The sequence below is a fragment of the Erinaceus europaeus genome, chromosome 11 (assembly GCF_950295315.1).
Source record: "Erinaceus europaeus chromosome 11, mEriEur2.1, whole genome shotgun sequence".
Lineage (NCBI taxonomy): Eukaryota > Metazoa > Chordata > Mammalia > Eulipotyphla > Erinaceidae > Erinaceus > Erinaceus europaeus.
In genome coordinates this window covers 68,080,362-68,097,684 of record NC_080172.1, presented here as the reverse complement: position 1 = coordinate 68,097,684, position 17,323 = coordinate 68,080,362, and the positions used below count along the sequence as shown (strand labels likewise).

General features: G+C 39.9%; 1 protein-coding gene across 2 annotated transcripts in view; it reads right to left on the bottom strand.

Annotated features, from left to right (window-relative positions):
• Positions 1 to 17,323, bottom strand: part of SORT1 (sortilin 1) — a 76,512-nt gene that overhangs the window by 42,359 nt on the left and 16,830 nt on the right. For both annotated transcript variants that reach the window (XM_007529326.2, XM_007529327.3), the window contains exons 2-3: positions 4,291 to 4,350; positions 1,794 to 1,867 (exon numbers count right to left, since the gene is read on the bottom strand). In XM_007529326.2, coding sequence (XP_007529388.2) covers positions 1,794 to 1,867; positions 4,291 to 4,350 — 134 coding nt within the window. The remainder of the gene's footprint in view (positions 1 to 1,793; positions 1,868 to 4,290; positions 4,351 to 17,323) is intronic.

Here is a 17,323-nt window from a genome sequence, read left to right as displayed (position 1 = left end):
AAATTAAGATAATAATTTTAAAAATCAAGGTTACACTTGACTTTTGGATGTTTTTTTCTTTAAAATTTCCAAATGTTTTATAGTATTATTGCATTGTTTTTTTATAGTATTATTGCTTTGTTTTCAGAAATGAAGGATAAATTGCTAAGAAAAGGTTTATCACTAGGCAAGAGTTCATGCGGGACGGATGGTAGCGCAGCAGGTTAAGTGCACATAGCGATAAGAGCAAGGATGGATGTGAGGATCCTGGTTTGAGCCTCTGGCTCCCCACCTGCAGGGGGGGTCACTTCACAAGGGTGAAGCAGGTCTGCAAGGGTCTATCTTTCTCTTCTCCTCTCTGTCTTCCCCTTCTCCCTCGATTTCTGTCTGTCCTATCCAACAACAATGACAGCAGTAACCACAACAATGATAAAAAATAGCAAGGGCAACAAAAGGGAAAAAACAGCCTCCAGGAGCAGTGGATTCATAGTGCAGGCATTGAGACTCAGAAATAATCCCTGGAGGCACAAAAAAAAAAAAGGAAAGAGTTCATGAAAGCAACTTTTTAAAAAAATTTTGTTTAATTTTAGTGAAAGAGGGAGATACAGAGAACAAGATACAAAGAGAGAGAGAGAAAGAGACCTGAGCACTGCTTAACTCTGGCTAATGGTGGAATCTGGGACTTTGGAGCCTCAAGCATGAGTCTTTCTGCATAAACAAAATCACATATTCCCAGCAGTAGAATGTTACATTATATAGTCAACTCTTATCATATAAATAAAAATTATCAGTCTGAAAATGATAGAGAAACCAAGGCATTCACTCATTCAATCAGTATGTACTGCCTGTTTGCTGTATGTCAGTGTTTAACTGACTAGTTGTTGGAGAAGCTAACAATTTAGTTTGCAATCTTGCCATCATGGAATGTATAGAAACTTCCAAGAAGTCAATTCCTCCTTGGTTCATTTTTTTCCCCCCTTGTTCTATTTGTAAGCCAATATCACAGTGTTGAAAGGCAGGAAGCACTGACCCTTGGCTCAGGAGCAGCAATCAAGGATCACACTTCTTAGGAAGGGCAGGTGTGATCCATGTCATGAATGAATTCATTTCAGAGCTTCAACATGGTTTACCCACCTGAATCAAGACCAAGAGTCAAATAAAGAACTTTGAGAAAGTACAATGGCTCCTAAGAGATCCCATGGACCTGGTGATAGTTTTTATGTCATCTACTAGGATGTCATGTGTCTTCAGCCCCAGGGGAAGGGGAAGGATGGAATAGACACAAATGATTGAGAGGATAATCAAAAAGTATCTAGTTTTAAATCAAATCTGCCATTTACTCTATTTATATATTTTTTTGAGAAGACCATATTAAAACCTTGTGAATTTTATAGTATGTAGGTCATGGTTCCAGAATAAGTTACTACCACTATTACCAAAGAGATTATAAATCACTTTGGTAGAGCTGACCTAAGAGCCTCCTGATGTAAGAAATGGAAATAGTTATATTCCATGCTCCCTTCCTGAAATAAAATCCTTTTAAAATTAAGACACATACATCCTTTTAGATTCTTTTTTCTTTATCCTTTAGCTACTCAGTCAAGTCAAATTTTCCCTGGATCCCTTTTCCTACTTCTTCAGGCTGCTAAGTAGATATTAATAGTTGTACATAATATGACAGCATACTGGAATTTTAAGATGATAAAAGATCTTTCAAACTAATTGTTAGATTTCATCAGGTCAAGAAAAAGAAAAAGCTTAAATTCACAATGTGTTTCTCAGTCAATGCCTCTGCCCTATGCCATGCATCTCACCTTCGATATAACTTGGACTGTCCAAAGGCCATAATTACCAGTGGTACATGGAAGGTAGTCAAAACTAGAATAACCTGGAGAGAAACAAAAAGCATTCAGTCAATAAGATACTCCTATTATTTGCTTGCATGTAATGGGATTAAACTGACATCTGAAAGGCTGTCAATAGTCCTGCATTATGTAGCTCTTACATTATAATAAATCTAAACCCCAAGAAGGACCAAGCTACTAGGTCTTACAATGATTCAAGATCTCAACTCATTTTTTTTTAAATACCTTATTCTTAAAGCAGTAAAACAGAGCTAATCAACTACAAGTTACAACAAAGGAAAGAACTATTTTATGTGTATGTAATTATAAGATAGTCTCAAACAATAATTATCTATCTGCTTACAAAGGCTAGAAAATCATAGATACTGTAACAGGGGTCATTGTCACATATATTGGCTCTTGTCTTGTTCCTGCTGAATTTTTCTTTTTTCTTCCAGGGTTATTGCTGGGGCTCAGTGCCTGCACTATGAATCCATGGCTCCTGTAGGCCTTTCTTTTCTTTCTTTCTTTCTTTCTTTTTTTTTTCAATTTGTTGTCCTTGTTGTTGTTATTGCTATTGTTGCCGGATAGGACAGAGAGAAATCAAGAGAGGATGGGGAGACAGAGAGAGGAAGAGAAAGACAGACACCCGTAGACCTGCTTCACCACTTGTGAAGTGATCCTCTTGTAGATGGGGGACCGGGGGCTTAAACTGGGATCCTTATGTCGGTCTTTGCGCTTCATGCCATATATGCTTAACCTGCTGTGTTACCACCCAGCCCCTTGAAATTAATTTTTATTAGCATTTTTCTAGGTTCTGGGGGCTAGTGAAGCAGTAGTGCTCTGGACTTGGATTTCTGAGGTCCTAGAAATCTCAGATTCAATTATTGATATCACTATATGACAGAGCTAAACACTCTGGGGTCTTGTTTCCTCTCTCTCTTTCTTATAAAAATAAATTAGCCCAAATACCTACCTACCTTCCTTTCTCTCCCTCTCTCTCTTTGCCTCCAGGATTATCGCTGGGGCTTGGTGCATGCACTATGATCCACTGCTCCTGGAGGCCATTTTTTTTCCATTTTGTTGCCATTGTCATTGTTGCTGCTGCTGTTGTTGGACAGGACAGAAAGACATTGAGAGAGGTGGGTAAGATAGAGAGGGGGAGAGAAAGATCCTGCAGACCTGCTTCACCACTTGTGAAGCGACCCCCTGCAGGTGTGGAGGTAGGGCTTGAACTGGGATCCTTACGTTGGTCCTTCAGCTTTGTGCCATGTGCACTTAACCCACTGTGCTACTGCTCGGTCCTGTCCAAGTACCTTTCTATAGAAAAATACCGGGGTAGCAATTACAGAAGCACCTTCTGCAACCCACAACAACCCTGGGCCCATGCTCCCAGAGGGATAGAGAATGGGAAAGCTATTGGGGAGGGGATGGGATATGGAGATTGGGTGGCGGGAATTGTGTGGAGTTGTACCCCCCATCCTATGATTTTGTTAATTTCTCCTTTCTTAAATAAATAAATTAATAAAAAAAAAAAAAGAAAAAGACCCATGAGGAGAAGACTGTGATAACTTAGTACAAGAGGTTAGCAAGTCCCAAATAAGACAAGAAAGGTGATTTCAACTATTTAAATAGGTAAGTTATGGAAATTAGGCTACAATGAAAATTTTAGAAGCTGAGACATGTAAAGGCATTCTATTAAATATATAAAGATTAATTAAAATAAAAAGGCATAACTTGTTCTCTAGCACCAAAATTACATTTCTTACGGCTCCTGTGATCATCAGCACGTACCTCAATCCTATAACTCCCACCTTAATAAAACACCAGAGGTCAAGAGCTATGACCCTTGACATTAGGCAGAATAATAACAGAGCCAGGGAACACCAACTTGATTCAAGACCTGAGGCCAACACACCCTCAGCAAACCCTCCTACTGGGAGATAGCTACATACCAGAAGGAGGTGACTAACTCCCCTTCCACTCTCCCCCCCCCCAATTCTGGTAGTATCACTTTTATGGTAAAGAAAGGGACAACAGATGAAGTTGGACAACTATGAGTCCATGGGCACCACAGTCCTCAACACTAATTGTGGGGAAGGACACAGGAACAATACAGTTTGGAGGGAAAATGCTAAGATATGTACTGTGCAGTTTTCTGCTTCTATACAGGTGTTCCCTTCTCAGCAGTTGGCACTCTCTTTCCTCTTTCTCCTTGCTTGTCTTGATGTCAAACAGTCAAAGGCTAAAAAGGTGTCTAAATGCCTACTGCAGAAGATGAGACAAGATGCTCTCGTTCTAAAGTGAAACCAATCCAAGTAAAGCTCTGAAAGCCTATTCTGCAAACACAAAATTTCTACACTTGAGGACAGAGACAATTTTAAGAAATAACATAATTCAGTGTCAACATCCTCAAAATTTACATCTTCTTGCTAGGCAGAATTAACTACCTCAAAATATTACTTACCCCAGTACTATCTCCAACCCAAGACAAGGACACTGATCCACTGAGGTCATCAAACACATGCTGTAAGGAAGGAAAAAGAAATTAATTTAGAAATGACATCTTTGTTTCAATCTCTGATCTCCTTAAATAACTCAGAACACTATTATTTTCAGTGTAATTATAAGAGAATATGGATTCCTAGAACAAAATTTGGGACAGTATTTAACTATTTAACCTGAATTACAAATAACTTGGAATTTTTTATTCTGTTATATAAAGCAAGACTAGCAGATGAGTTTTCTTCACTGCACCAGATGGGGGAAGGGGATAATCTAACTGCTTTCTCCAAAAGAACTAAATATAAAGATATATTCTTAGGATTTTTTTAAAATAAGAGATCACAGCCCACATTGACAGATATAATTGTAACCCAATCAGCATAATTTGAATTTTTCTAAGCAGACTTCACAGTATAGATGAATAGTTAATAGCAGCTACACTCCTTTTGCTTCTAGCCTAACTTACTCCAAATGAAAAGGGACAGGAGCAAAAGCAAATGCTCGTTTCACCATTTCAATTTAATAATAATGTTAAATAAAGAACAATCTTTTTTTTTTTTCCTCCAGGGTTATTGCTGGGCTCGGTGCCTGCACCATGAATCCACCGCTCCTGGAGGCCATTTTTCCCCCTTTTTGTTGCCCTAGTTGTTGCAGCCTCGTTGCGGCCATCATTGCCATTGTTGACGTTGCTTTGTTGTTAGATAGGACAGAGAGAAATGGAGAGAGGAGGGGAAGACAGAGAGGGGAGAGAAAGATAGACACCTGCTTCACCGCCTGTGAAGCGACTCCCCTGCAGGTGGGGAGCCGGGGGCTCGAACCGGGATCCTTACGCCGGTCCCTGCGCTTTGCGCCACGTGCGCTTAACCCACTGCGCCACCGCCCGACTCCCCATAAAGAACAATCTTAACAGAATTGTGAAAGAAAAAAAGCAAAAGCTAGTATACTATAATCTAAATATTGTAAATGTGCTAAACGTATAATAGTCATCTGTAAGTGCTTTTGGGTTTGCATTGTCAAAGAATTTTATTTTCTATTTATACAAATACCAGTTACAGAAAAATGTAAACAACAGAGGAATTACAAAGAAAAGAAAATCTTCATGCTATCACACAGATAGTCCATGTTAGTAATATGTATATAATCTAGTTTATATAGCTTTCTAACCAATAAAGGCATAAAAGTTCCAAAAAGGGGAGTGGGGCGGAAGCACAGCAGGTTAAGTGCATGTGGCGCAAAGTGCAAGGACCAGCGGAAGGATCCCAGTTTGAGGCCCCGGCTCCCCACCTGCAGGGGAGTCGCTTCACAGGCGGTGAAACAGGTCTGCAGGTGTCTTCCCCTCCTCTCCGTTTCTCTCTGTCCTATCCAACAACAACAACATCAATAACTACAACAATAAAACAATAAGGGCAAGAAAAGGGAATAATAAATAGAACTTTAAAAAAAATTTTTTTAAAGTTCCAAAAAGGTTCATTCTAGCTCACGAAAAAATAAGTAAGTCTTAAAACAAAATCCACTAAAATCATGAACAGTGTGAAACAAATAAATATAAAAACTTCCAGTCACACAGAAATGAATATAACAAAAATGAAGATTTTTCCTTTTCTCCTGCCATGTGCCCCAAACTCCAAGTTCTACTTCCCAGAGAGGCTAATTGTTTAACATATATTTCTACTAGACAATTATGCTTTTCTCTGATGAAGACCTGGATTTTATGAAGATTTCATTTTGTCAGAAAGCATGCCATACCTTTCCATATGTGAATGGTTCCTTAGAAGCAGACGCTGAAACTAAAACTCTCAGTACTTTGTACACTCAACAACTCTTAGTACTTCATACACTCAACAAGCATCTGTTGGAAATGATTGTACATCCTTCCCAAACCACAATTTCAATCTAAAAACAGAACATGCCTATAAATGGTGGAATGCCAATTGCCTGGCCACTCAAGCCACCAATGCCAACAGAGAAGTCTGAAGAAACAGAACTCAAAACAAGAGCTGGTTTTGCTTTCCTCCTAATTTCCTGTGGTCCTCCAGAATGGGTCTCTGAATTCATCTATGATGTTCCCCTCTGGACTATAATTTTGAGGTCAGCAGAATCTCTCATACAATCTCTGTAAATGATAATATAACCAGTGCCTCATAGAGGGTTTGTTCAGTAAATGCTGATTAACTCTCAAATACTCAAGCAGGGTTTCTCATAGCCTCTATGAGACAGAAAGGCTATTCACACACACAAGCTGGCCAAGCATCCGAGGGCGGTGGGGGGAAGTAGGGCTGCTAAAGACATCTGGAACCAGGGGCTGAAAAACTGACACACCAGTGTCTTGTAAGATCTTGCACAGAAAGCAAGACTGCATGCTTTCTTAAGCAAAGACACAGTGTCTGAAATTATATCAATGAGCTCCTTGAGGGGAAATCACAGTATCCAGAGCTACCACAAGCATTAGACAGACCACATGGGCCAACAGTCACCAAGCCATATGCTATCTTTCCCGGGAAATTTTGGCCACAACTGACTTTGATTAAAGAAAATTGCCACCACTAGAGGTCTGGTGTTTTGATCTGGCCACATAGTAAGTCTTGAGTCAATTAGGACCTGCAACCTCCACTTTTCAGGTAATGCTTAATGTGCCTCACCAGGCAGTGTACACTGGTCATTATGCATGCTTACACATTGCCATTCACAGAAAGAGGGGTTATTATGTGTCACTAGCAACCCTCAGCTTCATCTAAGCAACTCAGAGATAGCTGGCCTCATTCAACATCCAAAGAGCTCTTTTGGATGGAGGGCAGATTTGTTAACTATAATTGTGGTCTTTTGCAATCCTTAATCCTCCCTTCCACCCCCTCCCAGTAACTAATGATATTTTACTTTGTTAAAGCTCTTTGTGTGGGGTCAGACAGTGGCTCACCAGGTTGAGCACAAGTGTTACCATGTGTAAGGATGCAAGTTCAAGCCCACCGCCCCCACTTGCTGGGGAGAAGCTTCTTGAGGAGTGAAGCAATGTTGCAGGTGTCTCTTTGCCTCTTGACTTTTCTCTGTCATTCTTCTTCTTCTAGCGTTTGCCCTTCTTCCGTAGCCAGTCAACAGCGTCAGGTTGAGCCTGATGTAAAATTTCGAGACCTCCTTTGAATCTGGAGAGGTGGCAGTCGTTGACTATGTGGGTCACAGTCTGTCTGTAGCCGCAGGGGCAGTTCGGGTCGTCTCTGGCTCCCCAGCGATGGAACATAGCGGCGCACCGGCCATGGCCTGTTCGATAGCGATTGAGGAGGGCCCAATCATAACGTGCTAGGTCAAAGCCGGGTTGGGTCTCTGTCATCATTCAGTGAAATAAAAAGAATAAAAATGTGTTTGTGTGTAAGAGCACTGCCATTTTAGGATGCTGATTTTGCTTTTGTTTTTCTTTTCTTTTTTAAAATTGGGTTTTAGTGGTCCGGGACGTGGTGCAGTGGATAAAGCACTGGACTTTCAAGCATGAGGTCCCTAGTTCAATCCCCGGCAGCATATGTACCAGAGTTATGTCTGGTTCTTTCTCCTCCTATCTTCCTTATGAATAAATAAAATAAAAATAAAATAATAAAATTGGGTTTTAGAGATCAAACCCAGAGCCTTATGTGTGAAAAGCATGTACTTTACCCACTGAGCTACCTTCTGGCTCCTAAACTTTACTTTTTGAAAAATATACAAACAAAAACAAAAAAACTCCATCTACAGCAAATGCAACTAGTTCAAGTATTTTACATTTTATTGTGGTGAAAGTAAAAGAGAAAAATGAAATCAGGTCTAATAGACCAAAGCCCAGGTGGACAAAAGCTCATATGGAGAGAAGACAAATCCAGGACAGGTAGGGTACCAAGAATAAAGATAGCTTTCAGTGGGAGAAGGAATACAGATGTCCAGTAAGGGTGCTTGTCTTAGCGCTTAGGGGACAGAATTCACACGTGTCAACAAAAGGCTATCAAATCGGGTTCAGGCAGTAATGCAGCAGGTAAAGCACACATGGTATGAAGTGCAAGGACATACGTAAGGATCCCGGTTCTAGTCCCCGGCTCCCCACCTTAAGGGGGTTCGCTTCACAAGTAGTGAAGCAGGTCTGCAGATGTCTATTCTGTCTCTCCCCGTCTCTGTCTTCCCTTCCTCTCTCCATTTCTCTCTGTCCTACCCAACAACAATGATGGTAATAACAACGACGATAAACAACAAGGGCAACAAAAGTGAAAAAGGTGACCTCCAGGAGCAGTGGATTCGTAGTGCAGGCACTGAGACCCAGCAATAACCCTGGAGGCAAAAAAAAAAGGAGGTTAAAATTCAAGAAATCATAGAGACAAAGACAGGAGAGAGTTGCCCAGAAAAGAGAACCCAGGAGACCCACATATGGGTTCCACAACCACTCAGCCAGGTATCCAACTACGTTCTCATCAGTACAGACAGACACATGAGTAAAGAAAGTACTTGAAGAAAAAGAATGATAGATACCCAAAAGAAGTTAAGGAAACTGTATTTGGGCCTCCCACAGAAGCAGAAAAAATTCCTGCTCCAACAACCATAGTAGAAAAATTTGTATTTCACAAAGAATCAGAGTACTTGGGAAAGTTTTACCTCAGTAATGAAGAAAAATTAACCCTAGACGGAAGTCTATTCTGATCTTCCCTTGCCTTCAGAAAGTGTAAAGGTTAGACCAAAATGAACCAGACTGTTACTAAATAAGTTAACAATGTCCCAGAACAAAGTTCGAGAATATTTATAGGAATATAAAAATATCCAGCATAGAACAAGATAAATTCCACAATGTCCACATTCAATAAAAAAAATAGGGCAGTCATGCAAGAAGGTAAGAAAACAGACTCAGAAGAAAAAAATCAGACTGATTTAGAAATAACACAGATATTAGAACAGATAAAGACATTACAAAGTTATAATTATGCTTTGTATGTTCAAGAAGTCAGAAAGCAGACTGCACATACTAGAATAATAACTTAGAAGATACCAAAAAAAAAAAAAAGAATTTTGAACTTTCAGAGATAAGAATTATAATATCTAGGATAAAAACCATAAGGGGCAGGATTAACAGAAAGCTAAACAGTGCAGGAGAAAATATTAATAAACTTGAAGACTTATCAATGACAAGTATCCAAAGTGAAAAACATTTAAAAGTACATAAAAAGTGAACAGAGTGTCATTGAACTGTGAAACTTCAAGTAACCTAGTATGTATGTAATCAAGAGTGTCTGGGAAATAGGAGTGGGTTGTTGGAGATAGATAAAATCTGAAGTGCAGCCTGGAAGGTAACACAGCAGGTAGAGGGCTGGACTGAAATGCATGAGTTCCTCAGTCTGATACCCTAGTATGTCAGAGTAATACTCTGGTCTCATCTCCCAACAATAAGTAAACCCTTTTGAAAAATAAAAATAAGTACTAAGGAAAAATTCTGAAAAAAAATAATAACTTCAAGTTAAAAAAATTAAAACATAACAGCTTTCAAGTTTTATGAGAAGTATAAACCCAAAGATTCAAGAGACTCACAAACCCTAAGTTCAGAAACACAATGAAAACTACACAAAGCACATGATATTCAAATCATTTAAAACCAGCAACAGTTACAAATCTTTAAAGCATCCGGAAGAAATAAGTGGCACCCCAGAGGCCAGGCAGTGGCACACCTGGCTAAACACACATGCTACAATGTGCAAAGACCCAAGTTCAAGCCCCTAGTCCTCAGCTGCAGGGGGAAAGTTTCCCAAATAGTGAAGCAGGGCTGCAGGTGTCTCCCTCTCTATCCCCCTTTTCCTCTTGATTTCTGGCTATCTACATCCAATAAATAAAGATCATAAAAAATAAATAAATGGGAGTCAGGTGGTAGCACAGCGGGTTAAGCACACGTGACACAAAGCACAAGGACCGGGTAGGGATCCCGGTTTGAGCCCCCGGCTCCCCACCTGCAGGGGAGTCACTTCACAGGCGGTGAAGCAGGTCTGCAGGTGTCTATCTTTCTCTCCCCCTCTCTGTCTTCCCTTCCTCTCTCCAATTCTCTCTGTCCTGTCTAATAATGACATCAACAACAATAATAATAACTACAATAATAAAACATGGACAACAAAAGGGAATAAATAAATAAATACATAAATGGCATCCCATGTAGAGGAACAAAGAATTCTAGTAGACATTTCAGAAATAATGCAATCCATGAGAAAAATATCCTTAAATAACTGGGGGTGAGCAGTAAGGTTAAAATTGTACAACCAGGGGCTAAGTAGCACACTTGCTTAAGGGTTCACATTTTATATGCAAGGACCCGGGCTCAACACACGTGAAGTTGTGTGCAAGTATTTTGGAAAATTTTAGAAGGTAAATAATATATATCAATATCATCAACTGTTAAAATGCTAAGTATACAGTGAGGTTATATAAGAACTGGTTAAAATAAGAATTTCAGGATCTTAAAAGTATAAGCAGAAATGGAATGCACATAAAAATTGAGAAAATGAAGTACGAGTGATAAGAAAAGTGCTTCTGCTTAAAGTACACAGGGGGTCGGGTGGTAGCACAGCGGGTTAAGTGCACATGGCACAAAGCACAAGGACTGGCATAAGAATCCCCGTTCGAGCCCTGGGCTCCCCACCTGCAGGTGTGGCTTCACAGGCGGTGAAGCAGGTCTGCAGGTGTCTTTCTCTCCCCCTCTCTGTTTTCCCCTCCTCTCTCTATTTCTCTCTGTACTATCCAACAACAATGACATCAATGACAAAAATAATAATAACCAGAACAACAAGGGCAACAAAAAAAAAGGGGGGGAAGGCCTCCAGGAGCAGTAGATTCGTGGTGCAGGCACTCAGCCCCAGCAATAACCTTGAAGACAAAAACAAAAACAAGAAAAAAAGCTGAGATGCGGCTGCAGGATCACTTACTCAAACAGGCATGGTTCCCAATGGTATATTTACAGCTGAACACAATTAACCAATAAGTTATGGTTCAGTTGGTCTAATCAAGGAAAAGTAAGATAAGTAGAAGAAATGTGAGCAGAGGACAAAAAAAAAAAAAAGGAACTAAAAAGAAGAACAATCCCTCTAGAAAACAAAAAAACACCCAAGTCTCAAATACAGTATCACCAATAAATATATTACAAGTTTTAAATACTTAATATAAAAAAAAAGCCAACAGAATGCCAAGTGAATATCCATTTCAAGAACTATTACAAAAACATGTTATGTGTCAGCTGTATACATGGCAATGAAAATGGAAGAGGCAGGGGAGAGTTGAAGCATGTTTTATTTCTGGTAAACAATAGTTATAATGTATTAGTGTAGTATGCCTAAAAGATAGCTTGCTTAGCAAAAACAGAACATGATGGGGCCACTACATATTATTCAGCTACCAGTCATATGTATGATTTAGAAATCAGACCAAAATTAAGGAAGGACATATAAAAATTCTATATGTAAGGTTAATAACCCAAAATCCAATACTTGGAAATGCAGAAACAAACAAACAGAAAAAGCCAAAACACAAGTTTCCTTGTGCAGGAAGCTTAGAAACCAAGAAGTTTAAGACTAACTATGTAAAATGTCAACTTGATTCCATCAGAAGCAGATGAGCATGAAACTTGTACTCCTAGAGAAACTTATTAAGTACCTAGTATAGTTACTGGCACAGGAACAGAAAAGCTCTAGATCAATGAGACAAAATAAATACCACGAATGGACTAGTTTCAAGTGCATGATAAATTAAGCATTTTAAGTCAGTGGCAAAAAAATGCTGGGAAAGCTAGCTATTAAGAAAAAAAAAAAATTAAAAGCTGAATTCCTAACTACTTTCTGACCACCACAACTTCCAAATAAATTTTACATAAAGCAAAGAGTTAAAAACATAAAAGATAAACCATCAAAATCCTAGAAATATGAATGACTAATTTTACTATCTTAGCAGAAGATAAAAACAAAAAATGCAGAAGGAATAATATTATATATGGATTATACTAACTATATAAAATATTAGTGGCAAAAAACAAAGAGAAAGGTAAATGGAAAATATTAAGTGGAAATATTTGCAACATGACAAATGGCTAGTATAAAAAGAACTTTCAGGGAGTCGGGCTGTAGCACAGCGGGTTAAGCGCAGGTGGCACTAAGCTCAAGGACCGGCGTCAGGATCCCGGTTCGAGCCCCCGGCTCCCCACCTGCAGGCAGGTCCCTTCACAGGCGGTGAAGCAGGTCTGCAGGTGTCTGTCTTTCTCTCCCTCTCTGTCTTCCCCTCCTCTCTCCATTTCTCTCTGTCCTATCCAACAACAACGACATCAATAATAACTACAACAATAAAACAACAAGGGCAACAAAAAGGGAATAAATAAATAATTAATTAAAAAGAACTTTCATCAGTAAGAAAATGGCAATGGCAGCTAGAAGGTGGTGCAGTGGGCAAACTTGGATTTCAAAGTAAAAAGTCCCAAGTTTGATTCCACACGTTGTACGTGCCACATTGATGTCTTTCATATTCTCTCTCCCTCCCTCCCTCTCTCCTCTTTTTCATGTTAATAAGTTAACTAATTTGGGGAGAGAGGAGGAACGGGAGGGAGAGAAAGAAAGAAAATGATAGCCACCACAACAAAAAATAGGGAAAAGACAAGAATAAGCAATTGACAATATGATACAAGATGGTCAATAATTCTATGAAAAACTACTGCTGGGCTTAAACTGTTAATGCATTTCCAATAATAACTTTTTGAAGTATGAAATCATTTATAGTCTTAGACCAGGGATAACAGAAGCAATTGGTCCTGTCAGTATCTAAGATACAGTTACTTGTAAATAGCATTAAATGTCATAAATCATGGTGAGGTCATATATGGTACAGTAAATCCTAACCATAAGAATTTCAAAGTAAAACAAGCTCTAATAACTTGGTTATAATAACAATTATAATACTTTTAATTAGTGATTTAGTAATGATTAACACGATTGTAGGATGAGAGAGGTATAATTCCATACAATTCTATCCACTAGAGTTCCATATTCCATTCCTTGCATTGGAAGCTTTCCTATTCTTTATCCTTCTGGGAGTATGGACCAATGTTCTTTTTTAAAAATATTTTTAAATTTATTTATTATAGGATAGAGACAGAGGGAAATTGAGAGGCTAGGGGGAGATAGAGAGGGAGGGAATAAAAAAGAGAGGAGAGAGACAGAGAGATACCTGCAGTCCTGCTCTGCCACTTGTGAAACTTTCCCCCTACAGGTAGGGACCAGGGGGCTTGAACCTGGGTCCTTGCATACTTCAATGTGAGCACTTAGTCAGGTGTACCACCTCCCCAAAATTCTTTATGGGGTTCAGAAGGTAGAAGGTCTGGCTTCTGTAATTGTTTCTCTACTGAACATGGACATTGGCAGCCTGATCCATACCCCTAGCCTATTTCTATCTTTCCCTAGTGGGATAGGCAAGATTTACTTTTGGAGGGGCCAGGCGGTGGTGCACCTGGTTAAACATGCATATTACAATGCACAAGGACCCAGGTTCAAGCCCCTGGTCCCCACCTGCAGGGGTACAACTTATTGAGTGGTGAAGCAGGGCTGCTGCGGGTGTCTCTGTCTCTCTCCCTCTCTATCTCTCCTTCCCCTTTCAATTTCTCTCTGTTTCTACCCAATAATAAAATTTTTAAAAAAATTATTACGTTTTTTTGTCACCACTCGGGCGTCATTGCTCCAGGTCAACTTTTCCAGATAAAAAGATAGAGATAGAGACAAAGACACCACAGCCCTGAAGCATCCTTCATCATGGTAGGGGCCAGGCATGAGCCTGAAAGGTACCTATGAAAAAGGAAGTGCACTTACTATCCAAGAGCGATCTTGCTAGGCCCCATGCTATATCTCTCTATCTGTGCATTCTAGATGACGAGTCAAATCATCACAAAGTAAGCTATATTATGCAGTAAAACACTAAACCAAGGATTACTGAAAAATGTTTCAGGAATTCACTGACATTTAAAGATACTCCCAACGTGTCCAGTGAAAAGCAGGCTATACTCCATCTGCTGGGGGCTAGCTTCACAAGAAGTGAAGTGTCTGTCTCTCTCCCTATGTCTCTTCCTCCCTTTTTAATTTCTCCTTGTCTCTACCTAAATAAATAAACAAAATAAAGGGTGGAGAGATACCTGTAGACTTGCTTCACCACTTTTGAAGCTTTGAAACTGGGGGCTTGAACCTGGGTCCTTGAACAAGGAATACATTTCTTTTTAAGGTAAACACAGAACTTACAAGTTCCATTTTGTTTTTCCTTCACCATAACACTGCTTAGCTCTGACTTACGGTGGTGCTGGGGACTGAACAGGGAGCCTTAGAGCCTCAGGCCTGAGAATCTTCTGCATAAGCATTATGCTAAATGCCCAGCCCAGAACTCATCAGTTTATTCTTTTCATTATTATTATTATTATTTATTTATTTAAAAAAGGAGACATTAACAATACCATAGGATAAGAGGGGTACAACTCCACACAACTCCCACCACCAGATCTCCGTATTCCATGACCTCCCCTGATAGCTTTCCTATTCTTTATCCCTCTGGGAGCATGGACCCAAGGTCACTGTGGGATGCAGAAGTTGAAGGTCTGGCTTCTGTAATTGCTTCCCCGCTTAACATGGGTCGATCCATACTCCCAACCTGCCTCTCTCTTCCCCTAGTAGGGTGGGGCTCTGGAGAAGCTGAGCTCCAGGACACATTGGTGGGGTTGTCTGCCCAGGAAGTCCAGTTGGCATCATGGTAGCATCTGGAACCTGGTGGCTGAAAAGAGAGTTGACATATAAAGCCCAACAAGTTGTTTACTAATCATGAACCTAAAGGTTGGAATATTGCAGATGAAGAGTTGGGGGTGGGCACTTTAATCAAATGTACTTTTAGGGACTCCTGTTATAAAATATGGGACAGGAGTTGGGCAATAGCACAGCAGGTTAAGAGCTGGTGGTGCAAAGCGCAAGGACCAGCGTAAGGATCCTGTTTCAAGCTCCTGGCTCCCCACCTGCAGGGGAATTGCTTCACAAGTGGTGAAGCAGGTCTGCAGGTGTCTCTCTTTCTCTCCCCCTCTCTTGTCTTCCCCTCCCCTCTCCATTTCTCTCTGTCCTATCCAACAACGACAACATCAATAACAACTACAACAATAAAAGAAGGGCAACATGGGGCCAGGTGGTGGCTCACCTGGTTAAGCACTTACATTACAGTGCACAAGGACCCAGGTTCAAGCCCCTGGCCCCCACCTGCAGGGGGAAAGCTTCACAAGCGGTGAAGCAGGTCTGCAGATGTCTATCTTTCTCTCCCCCTCTCTGTCTTCCCCTCCTCTCTCCATTTCTCTCTGTCCTATCTAACAAAGACGACATCAATAACAACAATAACTACAACAGCAATAAAAAAACAAGGGCAACAAAAAGGGAAAATAAGTAAATAAATTTAAAAACTTAAAAAAAAAAAAAACAAGGGCAACAAAAAGAGAATAAATTTTTTTAAAAAACTTAAAAAAAAAAGAAAGAAAATATGGGACAGCTTGTACTACCTTCTCTGAAATAGATCCGCCTTAAAACCTGATGCCCACCCTTTCAAAGTCTGAGGTCCACACATTTCAGAAACCATAAATCAGCTCAAACATAGCCATGTGGCTAATCCTTAGAGTTTTATCTGAAAAATGTGAAAGGCCACAAAACACAACATTCATTAGGGACATAGTTTTATCTCCACATCTAATTAAGGCAGATGCCAAATTAAAGTACTGTTACTATAGCTTGGAGAACTTGAAAATGGTCCCCAGGGTCATTGTAACTTGGGCAAAAAATTCAGTAATGAGGAACGTCTACCTATCTTTAGTTACAGGGATCAAAAGAACTAACTTTTCAGTTACACTGAAAGGACTAACACTGGCACAACCAGGTGTGGGTCAATTTCACAGGATGAATCCCAGCCTGAAAGCCATTTGCAGATGACCTGGCTATCTTGCCATGAGAATAGCCTCTCGTGCAAGTAAACAAGAGTGATTCCAATGACAGCAGCCTTCACATACATTCTTTTAACTTTCAACAGTTCATCTGCATGCCTAACAAGCACCACATCCTATTTTGGGTCCTAGAAAAATGGAAGCAAACCATGTCTGTGCTCATGGAGTTCCTTCTCTAGAAAGACTTCTTAGTTGGAGGTTCAACATACTAGATGTTTAATCTATAAAGCAACAGTCATAGGGAAAACAGAACTACAAAAGGAGGTGCCAAAGCCATCTCCACTAAGTAGCTGGAAAGTGGGGTCCTATCATATCTGCTCTTGGGAATCCATTCCAACAAGAGTAAAACAGAATTAAACTCACTTACCTCATAGAAACAGTAAGAGTCAAATGAGACTGTGAACAAAGATAAAAGTATCAGTGACCCCATAAGCCTGAGAGTTTAAGATCAGGTAGGAAGCACAGGACTAGACAGGGCACAGTCATGTGCAGGACAGGTCTGGAACACAACTGGCCTTACAGATAGGAACAATATAATATTAAAAGAAGACCATTCTGTTATAAGGCACTGCTAGAATCATAGAGCATGAGCCAAAAATAAGATCACAAATGTTCTAGTTCTCATGGAGACTATTCTTAGAAGTGAAAAAGCTTAACATAAAATATTATAGATATTTTCAAACCTATCCAATTATTCAGTTTTCTAGGAGGCAGACTGATATAGAGGAGAGCACCCAGCTAATAATTAGTCAACCTAATTTTTATTTCCAGCACTGACAAATACTGTGAACTTGAGCAGTAAACTTAACCACTGAGGCAAAGGAGCTGGAGTCACAATCTTTCTGATCCCAGTAAGCTTTACAAGTCTGTGACTCATCAACAATTTAAATACTCAGTTTGTTTACTCCCCTGCTGTCTTTATTTAAAAGAAAACAAAATAGTTCCTTACTGCACAATATGTGAATTAAAGGAGAGAGTAAAAGCAGCCCCTATATCCTGGAGTCCTTAACAGTCTGAACACCCACTGAAA